This window comes from Montipora foliosa, chromosome 5, assembly GCF_036669935.1.
Source record: "Montipora foliosa isolate CH-2021 chromosome 5, ASM3666993v2, whole genome shotgun sequence".
NCBI classification, from domain to species: Eukaryota; Metazoa; Cnidaria; class Anthozoa; order Scleractinia; family Acroporidae; genus Montipora; species Montipora foliosa.
In genome coordinates this window covers 44,779,925-44,796,229 of record NC_090873.1, presented here as the reverse complement: position 1 = coordinate 44,796,229, position 16,305 = coordinate 44,779,925, and the positions used below count along the sequence as shown (strand labels likewise).

At 39.6% G+C, this 16,305-nt stretch overlaps 2 protein-coding genes across 2 annotated transcripts in view; one reads left to right on the top strand and one right to left on the bottom strand.

The window, feature by feature from the left end:
* The first annotated feature begins 5,915 nt into the window (after nt 1-5,915).
* LOC138004350 (large ribosomal subunit protein uL5-like) lies at nt 5,916-10,994 on the top strand. Its single transcript, XM_068850840.1, has 4 exons — nt 5,916-6,080; nt 8,804-8,953; nt 9,793-9,992; nt 10,928-10,994. The coding sequence occupies exons 1-4, from the start codon at nt 5,957-5,959 to the stop codon at nt 10,964-10,966; spliced, it is 513 nt and encodes a 170-aa protein (XP_068706941.1). The 5' UTR covers nt 5,916-5,956; the 3' UTR covers nt 10,967-10,994.
* A 139-nt stretch (nt 10,995-11,133) lies between these two features.
* LOC138004349 (uncharacterized) overlaps nt 11,134-16,305 on the bottom strand; it is a 13,642-nt gene continuing 8,470 nt past the window's right edge. Inside the window, exons 7-9 of the mRNA XM_068850839.1 lie at nt 16,265-16,305; nt 13,610-13,747; nt 11,134-12,698 (exon numbers count right to left, since the gene is read on the bottom strand). The exon at nt 16,265-16,305 is cut by the window's right edge and continues 19 nt beyond it. Of these exons, the coding sequence (XP_068706940.1) occupies nt 12,449-12,698; nt 13,610-13,747; nt 16,265-16,305 (429 nt within the window). The 3' untranslated portion in view covers nt 11,134-12,448. The remainder of the gene's footprint in view (nt 12,699-13,609; nt 13,748-16,264) is intronic.

Sequence of the window (16,305 nt, the reverse complement as noted above, 5' to 3'; positions counted from 1 at the left end):
GCTGTAACAAGAAGAGCAGAAATTGACTTTTCATTCTTTTGAGTGATTTGTTAAAAGCAGCCTTCTAGCTTTCAGGTTTCTTTCAATAAATTATGTGAAATGTAACAAAACGAAATTTTAATGCTGCAGTAACTTTTAACACCATATGTATTTTTATTCAAGGGGGGGGGGGGGCCTTCCAAAAAATTACTCTGATGAGGGGGGGGGGGGAGCAGGAGAAAAAAATCGGAAATTGGGGGGGGGGGGGCATACAATTTTCAAATTACACTCCTCCAAATTCCACCAGCCCCCCCTACCCCATAAAAAATGAACGGTCCCTAACTTGGTCTTCTTTATTTGGACTTAATTTCATTAAATAATGAGCTTATTTCAAAACGTTTTTGTGACAAGCATCGCGCAACTACGCGAAGGGTTTTTGGCCTCTCCCTCAAATGCCTTCCATTAGGCTTAACCACACGGGTCATTATCGGTCAACTAGAAGCTTAAGATACCGTCTCGGCTTCATTTGTGTACACTTTAGACCGTATTCATAAATGGCGGTCAAGAAATTATTCTTTTGTCTTTGTGCTAATCATCCCAACTAGCCTCACTTTGGAACAAAAATTCTTTTGAATTTTGTTCGCGTTTACCGAGGCTAGTTAGGATGATTAGCATAAAGACAAAAGAATAATTACTTAGCCGCCATTTATGAATACGGTCTATACAATTCTTTTCAAGTTATATACAAATAAAGTCGCTTATAATTGCCCTGGCGCTCTGGGACTACTTTCAGTTTTAGTTTCCATAGAGACTAAGGAACCTACAAGCTTTGGCGAGAAAGACATACCCTTTAGAGAGATATTTTATTACGAAATTTCCTTTTGGTAAGTGCCGAGTTCACAGAGTTCAGTTTGCAACCATTGCCTTTATGAAGCTTCTTATTCGTCTTTCAGCTCTAATAAATAATCAATTTTCAATGCGAAGGTTAATAACAACGATATTCCAATGAAAATCTAAACAGCTAGACATTTTATCTCTTTAGAACTGAAAGAGTTTTTAAATAATGACTGATATCTTAGATGAAGAGAAAACTCACCAAGGTAGGGCAAAAAATCTTCCGTAAATTGAGAAGTGTACCCGGTAATTATAATTTAACAAACATTTAAAAAGAAACGCTGTAACTTTTAAACGTTTTCCCATTTAAGGTGCCCATAACCCCAAAACATTTGTTTCGCTAAAATGAATCTTTGCACCTGTTCGAAAGACATCGCGGCTATTTTTTCCTTTTTCTAACAAATCCTGCCAAAAATGGCCGCAATGCGTCTCAAACAGGTGCAAAGATTCATTTTAGCGAAAAAGATATTTTGGGGTTATGGGCACTTTAAGGATTTGCAAAAGTAAACACACCGATCACACACGTCTTGAAAGCTTTTACAGGTTTTTAAAGCCGCCTCTCTCACAAATTTTCCTCTGAAGAAAGCTGTTCGATCTATTTATCTATTTGTTCATCGAGAAACAATTCAAATCGAAGATTATTTTTGTGGCCTTTGGCCGGGACTTGATGGGCAAAATAATTAAACTTTTTTTTTTCTGTCTGCGTGATTACATGCCTTTGCAAGTGAAAGACGGGACGGAGAATTTCAGCGTCCATTTTTGCCAACTTGACACGCGCAACTACAAGTTGGAATTCATTTCAAAGGGTAAACTTATATATATATAGAACTGTAGTTTGAGTACTATCAAGCCGGTACGTAGAAATCCTGGAGGATGTTATAACGTTCCGCGAAATCTGATTGGCTCGACAACGGTAACAACCGCAACAAGCTAAAACGTCATCTCGAAGTAATCATGCAATGCGTGTTCTTACCTGGCAGCCAGTCCAGCAAGAGTGTGCCAACGTTGAATTTGGTGTGAACGTTAGCAGAAAAAAAAAACCAAACTATCTTCGCTTTCGCTAAGGTTGCCAATATACATAAATTTACCCATGAAACTCAACCCTAAGAAATGTAAGGAGCTGACTGACCATTTTTGCCGCTATATATTAAGCATTTTTCACCAGCTCTAGCTGTGACTGGCAATGTACTTGAAACCGTCAAAGCCCAAAAAGTAACTTAAAATGGGATTCTCATGTAGGCCTGGTGTGCGCTGTTAACGTAGATTTTGGATTTCTGAACAAGTTTTTATCATAGAAAATTCGCGATAAATTTGTGCTTTCATTTCGCTGTAATTCTCGTGTCAAAGAAACGGTATAATAATGTAAATAAGAGAATAACGATGTTTATATTCGCAGATTACCTGTCCTCTTACTGCGAAAGTCAAGCTCGACATCTCTATGCAATAAGCGCACTCAAAATTTCCTCGTGTTACTTTGAAAAAAAGGGTTTTTCTGCTTATATGAAAAATACGTTTTCTCTCCCGTCCCCTTCTTATGCATGATCTTCGCGGAAATTACATTCTGTTCCTCAATAAACCTGGAACAACCAGTTATGGTCTTAGCTCTCTCTTACGTATCAGCTAAGTTGCGGAATGCGCTACCTGATTTTATCCGTACCTATGAGTTTACTGGTTTTTAAAGAGAATCCAAGGCCGCATTTTGTACAGCGGCTTTTCTCTTTAATGACTATATCTTTAAATATTATGTATTCAGTAGGTATGTGTATATGCTATGTATTTTAGCTGTAAATGTAATGTCTCGAAGATATTAGCTCCTGTAGTTATTCAGAAAAAGCTTATGACTGTATGTATGTTACCTATAGGAGGGCGCATGCGCACACTTCGTAATCTGCGACTCCAGTGCTTACCATATGACAGATAAAATGACTTTTCTCTTGAATATATAAGCCATTTAATTCTTACGCTATATTGACAAGGGCGGTTTTGAGCTGTGAGTAGGCGTGGGATTTGTCACATATGGTTTAGGGGCCGACATATCTCTCCCTCAATGCCGTACCGGGAGGCAAGGTCGGTAGCAGAAAGCAGCGAAGGGCCAACTGCGTCCAAAAGCGATCGCACGGGCCGAAATCCCGGGATGACTCGTTTGGTACGACGCTCCAGCGCCGGTGTCTGGAGGTACTGCGTTTTTCTCTCTTGTTCAAACATTCCGTCAGCGCATGCGCAAATGTTCTGGCTCTTCGATACCTAGCCTACCAAAAAAAATTAACATGCTGGGTTTTTTGTTCTGCTTTGTTTTTTTTTGTTTTTTTTCTACCAGCAATTGACATTTCAGTTGATTTTATAGGCATAAACGTAACGTAAGAACCGTGCGTGTCTGGTCTTGTAAGTTTTCTTTGTTTCTATTATTCTTAATGAAAACTGAGAAATTTAGGTTGGTGTAGTGCCGTTTAGTGTCATGTGGTAGTTCTGTGTATAGTTATGTAAGGTTATGTAGGCTTATGGAGGGCTATGCAGTGTTGTGTATGGCTATGTACTGTTTTGTAGGCCTGTGTATGGATGTGTACGGCTATGTACACTTGTGTATGGCTATGCAGTGTTGTGTATGGCTAAGTAGGCTTGCACAGGCCTGTGTAGTGTTTTGCATGGATATGTAGGCTTGTGTATGGCTATGTAGGCTTGTGTATGGCTATGTAGTGTTGTGTATGGCTTGTGTATGGCTATGCCAGTGTTGTTTATGGTTATGTAGGCTTGTGTATGGCTATGTAGACTTGTGTATGGCTATGTAAGCTTATGTATGGCGATGTAGGCGTGTGCATGGGTGTGTAGGCTTGTGTATGGCCATGCATCGGTATGGGTGTGTATGGCTATGTACGCTTGTGTATGGCTATGTTTGTTTGGGTAGGGTTGTGTATAGCTATGTGGGCTGGTGTAGGCCAAAGCAGTCGTGTTGTGTAAGATAATAGCTACAGTACACTTCTCCAGTCTCGCCGCCATGTTGAAAGCCGAGAGGACCTGGGAACCACGTGGTTTCTCTTCCCCAACCCCCAAGGTTTCCTTTTCGGCCGAAACAAGATGGCGGTGAGTGTTTTCATGATACATGGAAAAGCAATCCTTCTCCATCGGCCTTAGTTTCTCTGCTCTTTCAATTTAATTAATCCAAGGAGATTTTGATGTGGTATCTCTATGTATTTATTCAAACACATGCACCTGTTACCCGGGATTTTCCTTATTCTAAAGATAATTCCAGGGATGATGTCTATCTCAACAACTTCGAAATCTACAGTCATCGCCCGACTCCGTCAAATATTGAGAGCCACTATTTACCATTGACCAGCCCCAATCAGTCATCACACCATCCCTCTAATGTTTAATGTTTAATGATTAATATTCCTTGAAAAACAAGCACAGTACAGCAATGAGAAGCCAAAGCTAGAGGCTTAATTGTCCTGCCCCTTCGAATTCCCTCTCCCAAAACTCCTTCTGACAATGTTAGGGGCCTTTATTAAATCAGATTAAATCAATGACAGTAAATGAGGGGAGTTAACGTTGGGGGGAGGGACTGAAGGTGGCATTGATCGTTGACAGATTAGCAAAAGTGTGAAAGCTTTTTGGGTTTCTCAAGTCATCCTAAAGAATTTGGATGTAGGCCGTAGAATTGTATGCATATTACATTTCGTAAAACATTGAAGATTTGACTGTGTGATGAAGGCTCAAATGGAGTGGCCTTGTTTGACTGATTTGATTTTTTCCCCAAATTGTATGACATAAACTACCTAAATTTGTTTTGAGGATAAACTTCAAATTTCCTGGTTTATCTGTTCAGTGATAAGTTTTTTCCTCTGCTAGATACAAACTCTGGCATTTACAAAGGCGAAAGGTTCAAAAGCAATTCAGTCCTTGATGTGCGCACGCACTTCAAATCTACGGAAACATTTCAACATGGGTTAACCTCTCCTCCTGCCACCCACCAAGGAGTCAAAAAAGGCCTCGTCAAAGGCAAAGCTCTGAGACTTCTCAGAACGAACCCTTCTATTAAAAAATATTTGAAGAGCTCATCCAAAATGTTAAATCACGCCTATGTGAAAGACCTTATCCCAAAACAGGAAACTGGCACTCCTTCAAAAACCACAGGAGAGCAAACGAATCTTGCCTTTCGTTACACAATACCACACAGTAGCAACAAACTTGAAACAAATCCTCATGAAAGACTGGCATTTAATAGAGCGACAAGCATTGCTCGGAGAAATCTATAAAACCCACCCCTTGTATATTACAAAAGAGGGTGGTCAATCAAATGTGTAGTTGTGAAAGCCAAATTACAGAAGTGAAAGGCTAAAACACACGCTAAGGATTCATGTAGGCCTGTCACCCTGGTACACTGCTAAACTTACAACCAAGTTTAACAAAGTGGAAAATATGAACAGATTCAATTGCTACTAATAATGGACAATCATGCATCATTTGGTTTCAAGACTGTGGTTGCATGTGAATGCTACAATTAAGGTCAATTGGATCATGAAGGTTAAAATTGTTGGAAAAACTAACAAGGTGTATTCTAAATTAACTGTTTTTGTAATTGATGACAAGGTTTGGACACCATGCTGTGACGTCATGACTAAGAGCGGGATTGGCCAATAAAAATATTCAGGATTTCGGGATGAAGGGAAAATTATGGTCTGGATGGCGGGATTGAAGAACCCTATTGTCAGCATTACAACAAGCTGTCAGGCATGACACACAATCGCTAGTTATAGTAGCTTTCATCCGTTAAAAACTGTAAAAGATAGTTATGTTAGATTGCAAAATTCCCAGTTATAATAATTTCTTCTATTATTCTCATCAACAAATTTATTTGGCTAATAATGTCAGGAGAATTTAGGGTGTGCCAAATCCACAGGAGTCTTTTTTATAATTAGATTATTATCTATTTTTGTCTATTTGGTCAATGAATAAAACAGCTGTACTTGTCTGTCGACAATCAATCACATAAATTTGGCAAAAGTAAATGGGGATGGTTTGGGCTATTTTAATTATTCCCAATACTATTTTTTGTGAACTTTAGGTCCAGCCAAAACCCAACCCCATGAAAAGTTTACGAATCAAGAAGTTATGCCTTAATATCTGTGTTGGTGAAAGTGGTGACAGATTGACACGCGCCTCCAAGGTGCTGGAACAGCTGACGGGGCAACAGCCAGTGTTTTCAAAAGGTGATAACATTGCTATTGTTTTGCAGGTTGCATTTGGGAAATAGAGTTGGCTCAGTGGTGGTAGGGCTGACCTTCCACTGATGGACGTGGAGGCAGTGCCACCCAGTGGTTAGGACACTTACCTTGCGATCCAGTGTTCCTGGGTTCAAGACCCGTTCTAGCCACTCGATCATTGAATTTGTTCCTGGTAGTACCTGGTTCAACTTCTCGGCTGCACTTGTAAATAGCCAACTGGCTTACCTCCGGCCAGTTGGGATTCTTAACAGTTGTTGTTGTTTTTCTGTTCTGTCGTTACGTTGATTGTTTCATCAGCCCTGAAAAGCCCCTATGTGGAGTGGTCAATTAAGTATGTATTTCTTATTTCTGTATGTGTCCTGCATTCCATTCCTTGACTCAGGAGTTATGGATTGAGTTTATACTTAATCTTTGCAGACCATCTCTGAGCTATTTTCCCCTTTCATGATAATCTGAGGAGTAACCAAATGTCGTCATTGTCATATATCTTTAATTTTAGTGGAGCTCCACACGCCTGAGTGAAGTAGACAATGCTTTTAATTTTTAATCAGCTGTTGATCCTCATTGAAACCACTGCATAATGATTTATTGTTTGGTTTTTATGCTTGTGGAATCATTGTGTCATTTGAAAGTTGAACTGGCTAACTTGTGTATGTGAATGAGTGCAGGTCACTGGCCAGGTAAGTAGATAGAGTGTTTTTATGTGGAATGGCAGCTATGTTGGTGTACCCAACTAATCCTCCAGGAATTGTTTCGGTAGAAAAATAAGGTTACTGATCATGTGAGCGAAAACACTCTATAACTACAACCACACTTACGTCCAGAAATGCAAGAAATTAGACGCAACTCCAATTTTGATATGGAATACGAAGTGTCTCTTAAAGTTTAAGAATTTGCTACCTAATTCCAGCAATAAGATTAGGGAAAAGGTTTGCGTTCTTTTTAGCTTAAGCCGCTGTTTCACGTTGAAACTTTTAGCTGAAACGGCATTGCGAAACAGGAGACATTGCACCATGTAACATGGTTAGTTTCGTGAGACCATTTTGAACTTCCATTGCAAGGCAAGTTTCACGAAAAGTAGAACCGCTTTCTACTTCTCCAATGGTCGAAGCAATTGCAGTGGTTATAAAAACAGGAGTTTCACCTGGTGTAACACCACTTTGTGAAACTGGTCTCGCTTGGTCTTGTTACGCTACGCTGGGCAAGGCAATCAGAAACTGGCTAAGGCCATGGAAGCAACATTTTGAGACCAGTTTCATCGTTCCCAAACAAGTTTCGACCTTTAATGTTACAAGGTGCAACGCCTGCTGAAACTTGTTTTGCAGCACCGTTGCACATAAGTTTCAGCAAAAAGTTTCAACATGTAACAGCTTCTCTAGGAGTAAATGCAGCTGTTTATCGTCATTTGAGGAGCAGCATTTGGTGGGACATTTGTGACGTTAATTGTCAGTATTACGAGACACAAGTGATGTTGAAGTTGGGGAAAAGAGCAAGTGGACACTGCGTGACGCTTCTACAATCCTGGTCAAAACTGTTGGAACAATTCGTGCTTTTCCCCCTCCCACCATTACAATGTTGATTTTTTACGGTCTACAAAATCAAATTCCGTTCATCGATCGGTGTCATGTTTCAACATTGTCTTTGGGGGGGGGGGGGGAGGGGCGCGAAAAAGGCAGTGAAAGAAGAACACGTGTTGCTCATATAATGATGGAAACATGTACAGTAAATTCTCTACTTTTCACCCAAAATTTGACAAGTGTCCTGAAGTATTTTGACCGGGATTGTAGATCTGCGTACATTTTCCAGTAATTACTTGACTGTATTTCTGCACATATCTGCACAACCAATGACACTACCTTTTACCTGTCTGTGACATGTGAGAAATAACATACCGGTAGTACTTCAATTATCAGTGATCTGACTAGTAAATGTAACTTTAATTGTTTTGCTTCCCACCGCGCACCGGTGGCTCAGTGGGTTGAGCACTGGACTATCACGCGGGAGGGCGCGAGTTCAAGTCCGGCTGGACCAACACTCAGGGTCTTTAAATAACTGAGGAGAAAAAACTGCCATTGTAACTACATCTGCAAATGGTTAGACTTTCAAGTCTTCTCGTATAAGGACGATAAGCCGGAGGTCCCGTCTCACAACCCTTTAATGTTAATAATCCTGTGGGACATAAAAGAACCCACACACTTGTCGCTAAGAGTAGGGCACGTAGTTCCCGGTGTTGTGGTCTGTCTTCTTTTGTGTATCATGGTTGGGAGGGTAAAAAAGGGGCCACAGTGATTGGCGCAAGCTGTTGTGGCGCTCTGCTAGCTTGACTGGCAAAGTTAATAAAATAAAACAATGGGTTGTGTGGAAAAAGAGAAAAACTGTAACCAACCAGCATAAATTGCATTTCTTTGTACTTCTGTAGTGTATTGATTTCAGTAAGACCACTTTTACTGTACAAAGACTAATTAAAATTACTACACAGTAAATGTATCAGAACATGACCTACCATGCTACAGTGAAACTACTACAGGATGTGAAATTAAAAACAGCTCCTCATGCAGTGGAAGCATTATTGTACCCATATATAATTATATATATATATAACCACATAGCAATGAAAAGAGAACTTTACTTGTCTGAGCTTAGCACTTAAATGGCAACACTACAACTTCCTTTTAATGAAGACTGTTCTTTTTTCTCATTTCCTCCAGCCCGATACACAGTGAGATCTTTTGGAATTCGTAGGAATGAGAAAATTGCCGTCTATTGTACTGTTCGAGGAGCAAAGGCTGAAGAAATCTTGGAAAAGGGTTTAAAAGTGCGAGAGTATGAATTGAACAAGGAGAATTTCTCTGCAACAGGTTTGTGTAACGTTTACTTTTTTTCTCTTCTGTCCAAAAATTTAGGTGGTGTTGAAATGGAGTTTATTCCTCTTGAAACTCTCTGAATGTTCACCTCCAAAATTGAGAAAAAGGGAACATACTAAACAATAATGGTAATCAAGAATGAGGGACACCACCTCCTCAAACCCTAATCCTAACCAGAACCATGCCCAAACAGAAATACACAAATTTCATAGGCTGTGACACCAAAGCTGACCATTAATCACATGTATATTACTTAGAAAAGAATTAAAACCATGTTGCTGTCTGAGGGAGAGCTGTGACAAAGGGGTAACACTTGCACCATCAGCCATTACATTGACAGCTTGACTGTTATGACAACTCATTTGATAAATACCAATTTCTTATGTTAATTATTTATGTATGGCGTACGTACATACATACTTTTATTTTAGCTTCCTAGAAAGGGCCTTTCAGCTCCAATGTTACAAGTTAAAAATTATTCAAAAGAAAAACAGCCTAAGAATGAAATTACATATATATAGTAAATAAATTTTAGTTAGGTCACATCATCATGTAAATACTATCTAAAAACAGCATTGAAATATATATCTAAACTAGTTGAAGACCTGAACATTGCTCGATCTATTCCAAGTGTTATCCCCTCTATAAGCAAAGCGATGCTGTCCAATTGCCATGTAACAAAGAGAAAAGTTTAAATTATTTACCCAGTGCACATTACTGTAGTACTTACAGACGATCTCCTTTGTAACTGAACACATATATTATTTTTAGGGCTTCATTGCCTTCAATCAATTTTCTTTTAAATAATTAAAGGCATCTGTTTGATGTTTCAGGAAATTTTGGCTTTGGTATCCAAGAACACATTGATCTTGGAATCAAGTATGACCCCAGCATAGGAATTTATGGTATGGATTTCTATGTGGTGCTCGAACGGCCAGGGTTCAATGTCTCTCAGAGAAAACGAGCAAAATCACGTATTGGTGCTCCACACAGGATTAGCAAAGAGGAGTCTATGAAATGGTTCCAACAAAAGGTATACTTTTAAAAGAGTTTAAAATTGTAAGCATTTCGTTTTATTGATGAAGGCTGGTTTTTTTTTTTTTTTTTTTTTTTTTCAGCACAGAAATTAAATTTTTTTTGGTCAATGTTGGCCAAAAATTCCCTTTAATAAACTTATGGGTTCATAACTTCTCCAAGCAAATGACACTTTGATTTAGAATATACTTATGAAACTTTCATATAGTTAATTCAACTGTGGTAATTGAAATAGATGGGAGTTGAAGATCATCGCAGTCAATCAGCAATTTAAGAATTTACAAAGAAAGCCGCCGTTCTGGAAAAGTCCAAGGCTTGAAGAGGGCTCAAACCCATGACTGTGTGTTTGCTATGTCAGTAAAATACTTCACTGTACTATTCTACCAACTTAACTGTCAAGCCACTGGGAGATGGTCAGCCGCATGTAACCCTTGGATAACTGCAATGATGTTTAACTCTCGATCATGAACTGACATTTCGGTATGCGAAGCGATGACTGCTCACGTGAGTGAAAACACTAGAAATCTTTGTATGGGTATCTCTTTTGCACACAACATTTTTTAAAGGTGACAGTTATGTGCCCATTAACTTTGAATTTGGCCACAATAGAACAAAAACGTCTCTTGCAGGGTTTATGGATATAGAGCCCTTCAATTGCTTTAAAGCAATAATAATATTATTTTCTGTATAGGCCAATTAGACTGTTGGTCAATGCGTCATTTGACGTGTCAGCTGACGTGTTGGTTGGGATCGGATTTGTTACATTCACACCAAACCTTGAGTCAGAAATGCTCCTAAATTAGCTGTAACTTGGGGTAGATGTTCCTTCACTAAACAACACTAGCCGTGTAATGTGAAAAGTGCAAAAGAAACTATACATCGTGGACTCAGCCACGACATTTCATGTGAAATGAATTTTTGTTTCCTTTTCAGTATGATGGAATACTTCTAAATCCAAGGAAGAAGCTTTGAATTGCTAATTAAACATACCTCAAACAAATGTAATTATTGTGATTATGTGTCCCTGTTTCACAACAATATTTCTCAGTTTTATTCAGTGGCAGTATAAAGTGTTTATAACATTTTGTTACTGGTCATTCCCCCTACGGTTTTTTAGGACTTCTTTACTATGCTGTTTGGGGAGTTTTGTCCTGTTTATCGTGCAGTTGACAATCAGATAGGGAGATACCATACATGTATGTAGTTACAAGTCAAGAATGTTGCCAGCCACACCTAAGTACCCGGTACTCTTTCTGAACAGTGAGTGGAATCTTGTCGCATGCTTTGTACGGAATGGGGATGTCAGTTCTCCCTTCCCCTCCATATTCTGCCTTGGGAACAGGGGTTTCATAACTTCTTTAAATGGCATTGGAGTGCTGGGTACACGTCTAAGCCTGGTCCTTACTATCGAAATAAGCATAAATGCTAGAAATTTTGTCTTGTGTTATTTTAACAAAATTAAGCTACTAATGACTAAAATTACACTGACTCATGCTTAGTGCTTCCGTTGCTAGTGAGGAACTAACCTGCGATCAGGCGTACTTTTCTTTAGACATGGTGCGAAAAGGTACCTTTATGTCTAAAGAAAAGTACGCCTGATCGCAGGTTGGTGAGGAACAGGCTTTATTGAGGTAGCCTCAATATGTCACGCTCTTCCCTCACCCATCATTCCACAGAATACAAACCCAGCAGACTTGGTTTCATCATAATTCCTTGTTTATTACACACGCTTTTTTTTTTTTGGTAATTCGATTCTGGAGGGGTGCACATGTTGTTTACATTTAAAACCTCCCTTGCACACTGAGTTTTATGCACGCATTGAAAATTATTTGATGGTGGCGTTGTTAAGATCCCTGACACTTAATTCTGACAGATTTTCCTATCTCACATTACCGGTAGTTTCGCTCATTAGTCTGTGCCTATCCTTTGTAACTTATGAGAGTTTTTTCCCCTTAAAAAAGTAGTTAGAATGATAATACTGGAATTCAAGTTAGTGGGTTCCTTTAGCGATTTACTGACTTGAATGTCAACAAAGCAATTCATTGCAGCCTTAAAAAAACGCCATAGGCACATAAACACACACCATCTTCTCCAGCTGACTTGCACACTGACTCACTTTGAAGGAACTCCTAGCATCCAAGCGATAAGTTCGCAGGCGATTTACCAACCTATTGTTCTTTTACTGTGTAGGCCCGGACGGCAACCGTAAGTAAGCTGTTTTACCTTTTAACTTGTCTTCACGCAACCACATTCATATTGCATGCTAAGTATCTTTTCTCCATTAGAGATGATTAGTTTTAAAATCTGGGAGATACTTCTGTCGTTCACTTCCTGTTGCCGTCCGCATCTGAAAATGCTCCCTAATAATTATATTCCGGGCGTCAAGCAAACACGAAGCGGGTAAGTTTTGCGTGGCTCACTAAATAAGGCTAGCGTTAGTGTTCTGGTCTAAATCTAAGCTTTCTCAGGTTGTGCCAGGCGTTCGTATGTGTTAAGTTCATCCAGTAAAGGCCGTAACACCTTGTTACACCCCTTTGATGTACCTAAGTAAGACGTGATGGCCTTTTTAACATGAAATCGTGATTGCAAGGGTAAGGTCTTTAGCTCTGCTAAGTTCATTCGATTCCAATCATTTAGCGTCCTGGTTTGGTCCTCTTTCATTCTCCTTTGTGCCTTGGTCTCTTTGAGGCGTTCAATGTCTCTTCTAAGAAAACGGAGAGAGATAGTGGTTAAAAGCATCTTTTGCATTCTGGTTTTACTCCTTGATACACCTTTGCTCGATTTACGCCACTCTTCGTTCCTCCCCAAGACAGGGGAAAAAACGGCTGTTAATAGATCACGTGATAATCTCAAGGGAATTTTCCTTTGGTTTTTGCTCCTAAATTATGCGTTCATATGCATGTGTCAGGGGCACCCAACGTCAAGTTTCGGAAAATATCTGTTCGGAAGACGATTTGAGATCTAGAATTTTCAGAACATTTGTTGCAAAATTTCTTGCTTGGCTGCCTGTCCTAGGATTTTCGATCTTCTAAAAAATGGTATAATTGCCCATTTTTAATTGATATTTGCCCTAAAAAGGTTACCTAGAATTTTCTGGAGCCTTTTTTTCTGGCTGAAATTATCGAAAAGGTAAGTTTTGATCCCTATAAATTTCGGATCACTAGACTTTCAGCTAGGAAATCCGAACAGATGAAAAATTTTTAGGGAATAAAAATATGCCTACATGTATATGTACCGTTTAAATACCAAAATACATTTAACAATGCTATGTTTAGTGGTTTTGCGCTATATTCTCATTGGGTGCCCCTGATGTGTGTAAGACGACATTTGAAAACAGCAGTTCTCTAGAGTAACATCACATGGTCTGAATGAATGTACAAGGGTCTAAACGATGGTCCAGCGACCTTTGAAAACCAAATCCATAATAGTTCATTGAGTCATTCACAGCCGACACATACCATCAAATTAACCAATCATAATAAGTGCATCCGGTTAGGTGCTTTCAAACCCTCTGACTATATAAAGAGGTGGAGCCAATTTTCTTAGCCAATCACAAAGCGCAGAAATGCTACTTAGTTTGCAACAGGTTTACTTAAGTCAGTTTTTTTATCCTACCTGAAAGGCTGCACATGTGAATAATCCATGTTGAAATGCTGATACTGCTTTTGCTGGAATCTTGGATAAGTTACTTTTGGAATAGGTGGAAGTCTTGTGCTGCCTTGAGCATCGTCTTTTCCAGAAACGTTCTTGCTCCTGATTAAGAAGAAAGAGGGATGGGTGGGCATGGTTAGTAACTAAGTAAAGTCTTTAATTCATGAGGGTGAGCACGTAATAGCCGGAGCTAATAAACTTGTAGCCCTCTAAACAATGAGATAAAAATAAATATACTAAGCTATAAAAATACAACGAATACAAATACTACATATATAATCTACTAAACTATTTAAAAGATAAAATGTAGATAAACTGTTCCATGCTTTGCAAGTTGTGACGGTAAAAGTTCTTCCTCCTTCTATTTCGCAATTATACCTCGGTTATTAATCACCATACAAAAAACAGTCATTTAAATTTTCTCACGGGTCCATTCTCATGAAATGCCAGATGATTACTTGCAATAGTTTTCAAGTTACAAAAGAGGAAGTCGCTTGGGAGCCGCGGGGGTTAAAAAGACCGGAGTTCATCGAGTAGCATGAAGCAGATGAGAGTATTGCTATCGCCCCATCAGGATCCTAGTCCATCGCAGGGTTTACCCCCAGCAGCAGAATGTAGCCGTCACCCATTTATACACCTGTAGGTCTCCATGAAATGGAGACTGCTGCGAGGGACTACTAATATCAGGCGTCGGTTGTTCAAAAAGTGGATAACGCTATACACCGGATAAATCACTATCCAGCGGATAAACACTAGCAAAACGGATTGAATTATCCGGTGGATAGCGATTTATCCGGCGGATAGCGCTATCCATCGTTTGAACAACTGGGGCCAGATGTTTTGGCGAAAAGTATCCCGGAGCATCTTTACGAGTTTCTGTTTTTGGACTCGCTTAACGCCAAAGCACAAAGAACGAGACAAAATACTCCGTGATATTACACACTATAATTTATTTGCAAATCGAGAATTTACAAAATAAACGACTTTTTTGGTGTTTAATATCACCGAGTGTGAGTGCAGTCGTACAAAACGTGCTCGGTCAAAAAAGGTGATTGCTTCTTCAAATGTTCAAATGACAAAAACATTCACAATATTATAGCGGAATGTCTTCTCTTGCCTCGCGCAAATTTCGTTTATTAACTTAAATTACGGAGTTTAGACGAAGAGCTTTTACTTCGTATGTGTTGCATTTCAACCGTGAGAATATGGACTTGATTATTGCGACTTGCTCGTAGGCTGAGATGCATGCGTTTTTCGCCGTTATAATTGGTTTATTTTCATCTCTTTGCTGTCTGTGATTGGCCAAAGTAACGGCGTTGATTTAGATTTTAATATCACAGTTAGCCCTTTGACTCCTAGCTGTGATCAGCATGTAAATTCTCACAATTTCAATGAAACGTCAGAGAAAATTATCAGCTTATGAGGTGTGATCTTGATATAACACCAAATTCTCATGACTACCCAAGGAAGAAATCTATGGTACTAGTTAGGAGAATGAGCGTTTCTATCTTGGGAATGAAAAGGTTGAGAATTGAATATCACAGTATCTCGCGGCTACTTTAAAAATAGACTTAACCGATTAGAGTGTAATGTGAAGTGCTAGGTTTCTAACCCTGTTTCTAACCCATATGAACCATGTGAGCGTTAGCCCTACTGATGGAAATGGGCCCACACAAGGACAGAGAAAAACTCTGACCAGGGTGGGAATTGAACCCACGATCTCCGGGTTAGATCACCGCTGCTCTACCGACTGAGCTATAAGGTCAGACGGGAGCAGGCCGTGGAAACTGAAGATGTTAAAGTCACGGCAATGAATATGTACAAGTACAAGGAAGGGTTACGTTTTTGCAAACGTTGGCCGTGTAGCACTTATATTTTGAACAGACTTAACTGATTAGAGTGTAATGTGAAGTGATAAGTTTCTACCCCATATGAAGATCTATGAACCACGTGAGCGTTAGCCCTACTGATGGAAATGGGCCCACACAAGGACAGAGAAAAACTCTGACCAGGGTGGGAATGGACCTCTTTAGCTTGTACGTTTTGTTTTCCCATTTCAGAATTTCAGACAACGTGATGTTCCCAAGGGAATTTTCCTTTTGTTTTTCATAAGTGATGCATACATAAATAAGCACGTGCATAAGACGACGTTTGAAAGAAACTGTTCCCTAGAGTAACATCACATGGTCTGAAATGGGAAAACAAAATGTTCAAGCTAAAGTAAAGAGGTCCATTGAACCCACGACCTTCGGGTAGATCACCGCTGCTCTAGCGACTGAGCTACAAGGTCAGACGGAAGCAGGCCGTGGGAACTGAAGATGTTAACTTCACGGCAATGGACATGTACAAGTACATGTAGCTCAGTAGCTCAGTCGGTAGAGCAGCGGTGATCTACTGCGAAGGTCGTGGGTTCAATTCCCACCTTGGTCAGAGTTGTTCTCTGTCCTTGTGTGAGCCCATTTCCATTGGTAGGGCTAACGCTCACATGGTTCATATGGGGTAGAAACGTAGCACTTCACATTACACTCTAATCAGTTAAGTCTGTTCAAATATAAGTGCTACAGGGCCAACGTTTGCAAAAACGTAATCCCTCCTTGTACTTAAAAGATAGATGCATACCAAATTTGCGGCTTGTAAAAACCACGAGGTACGACCGAATC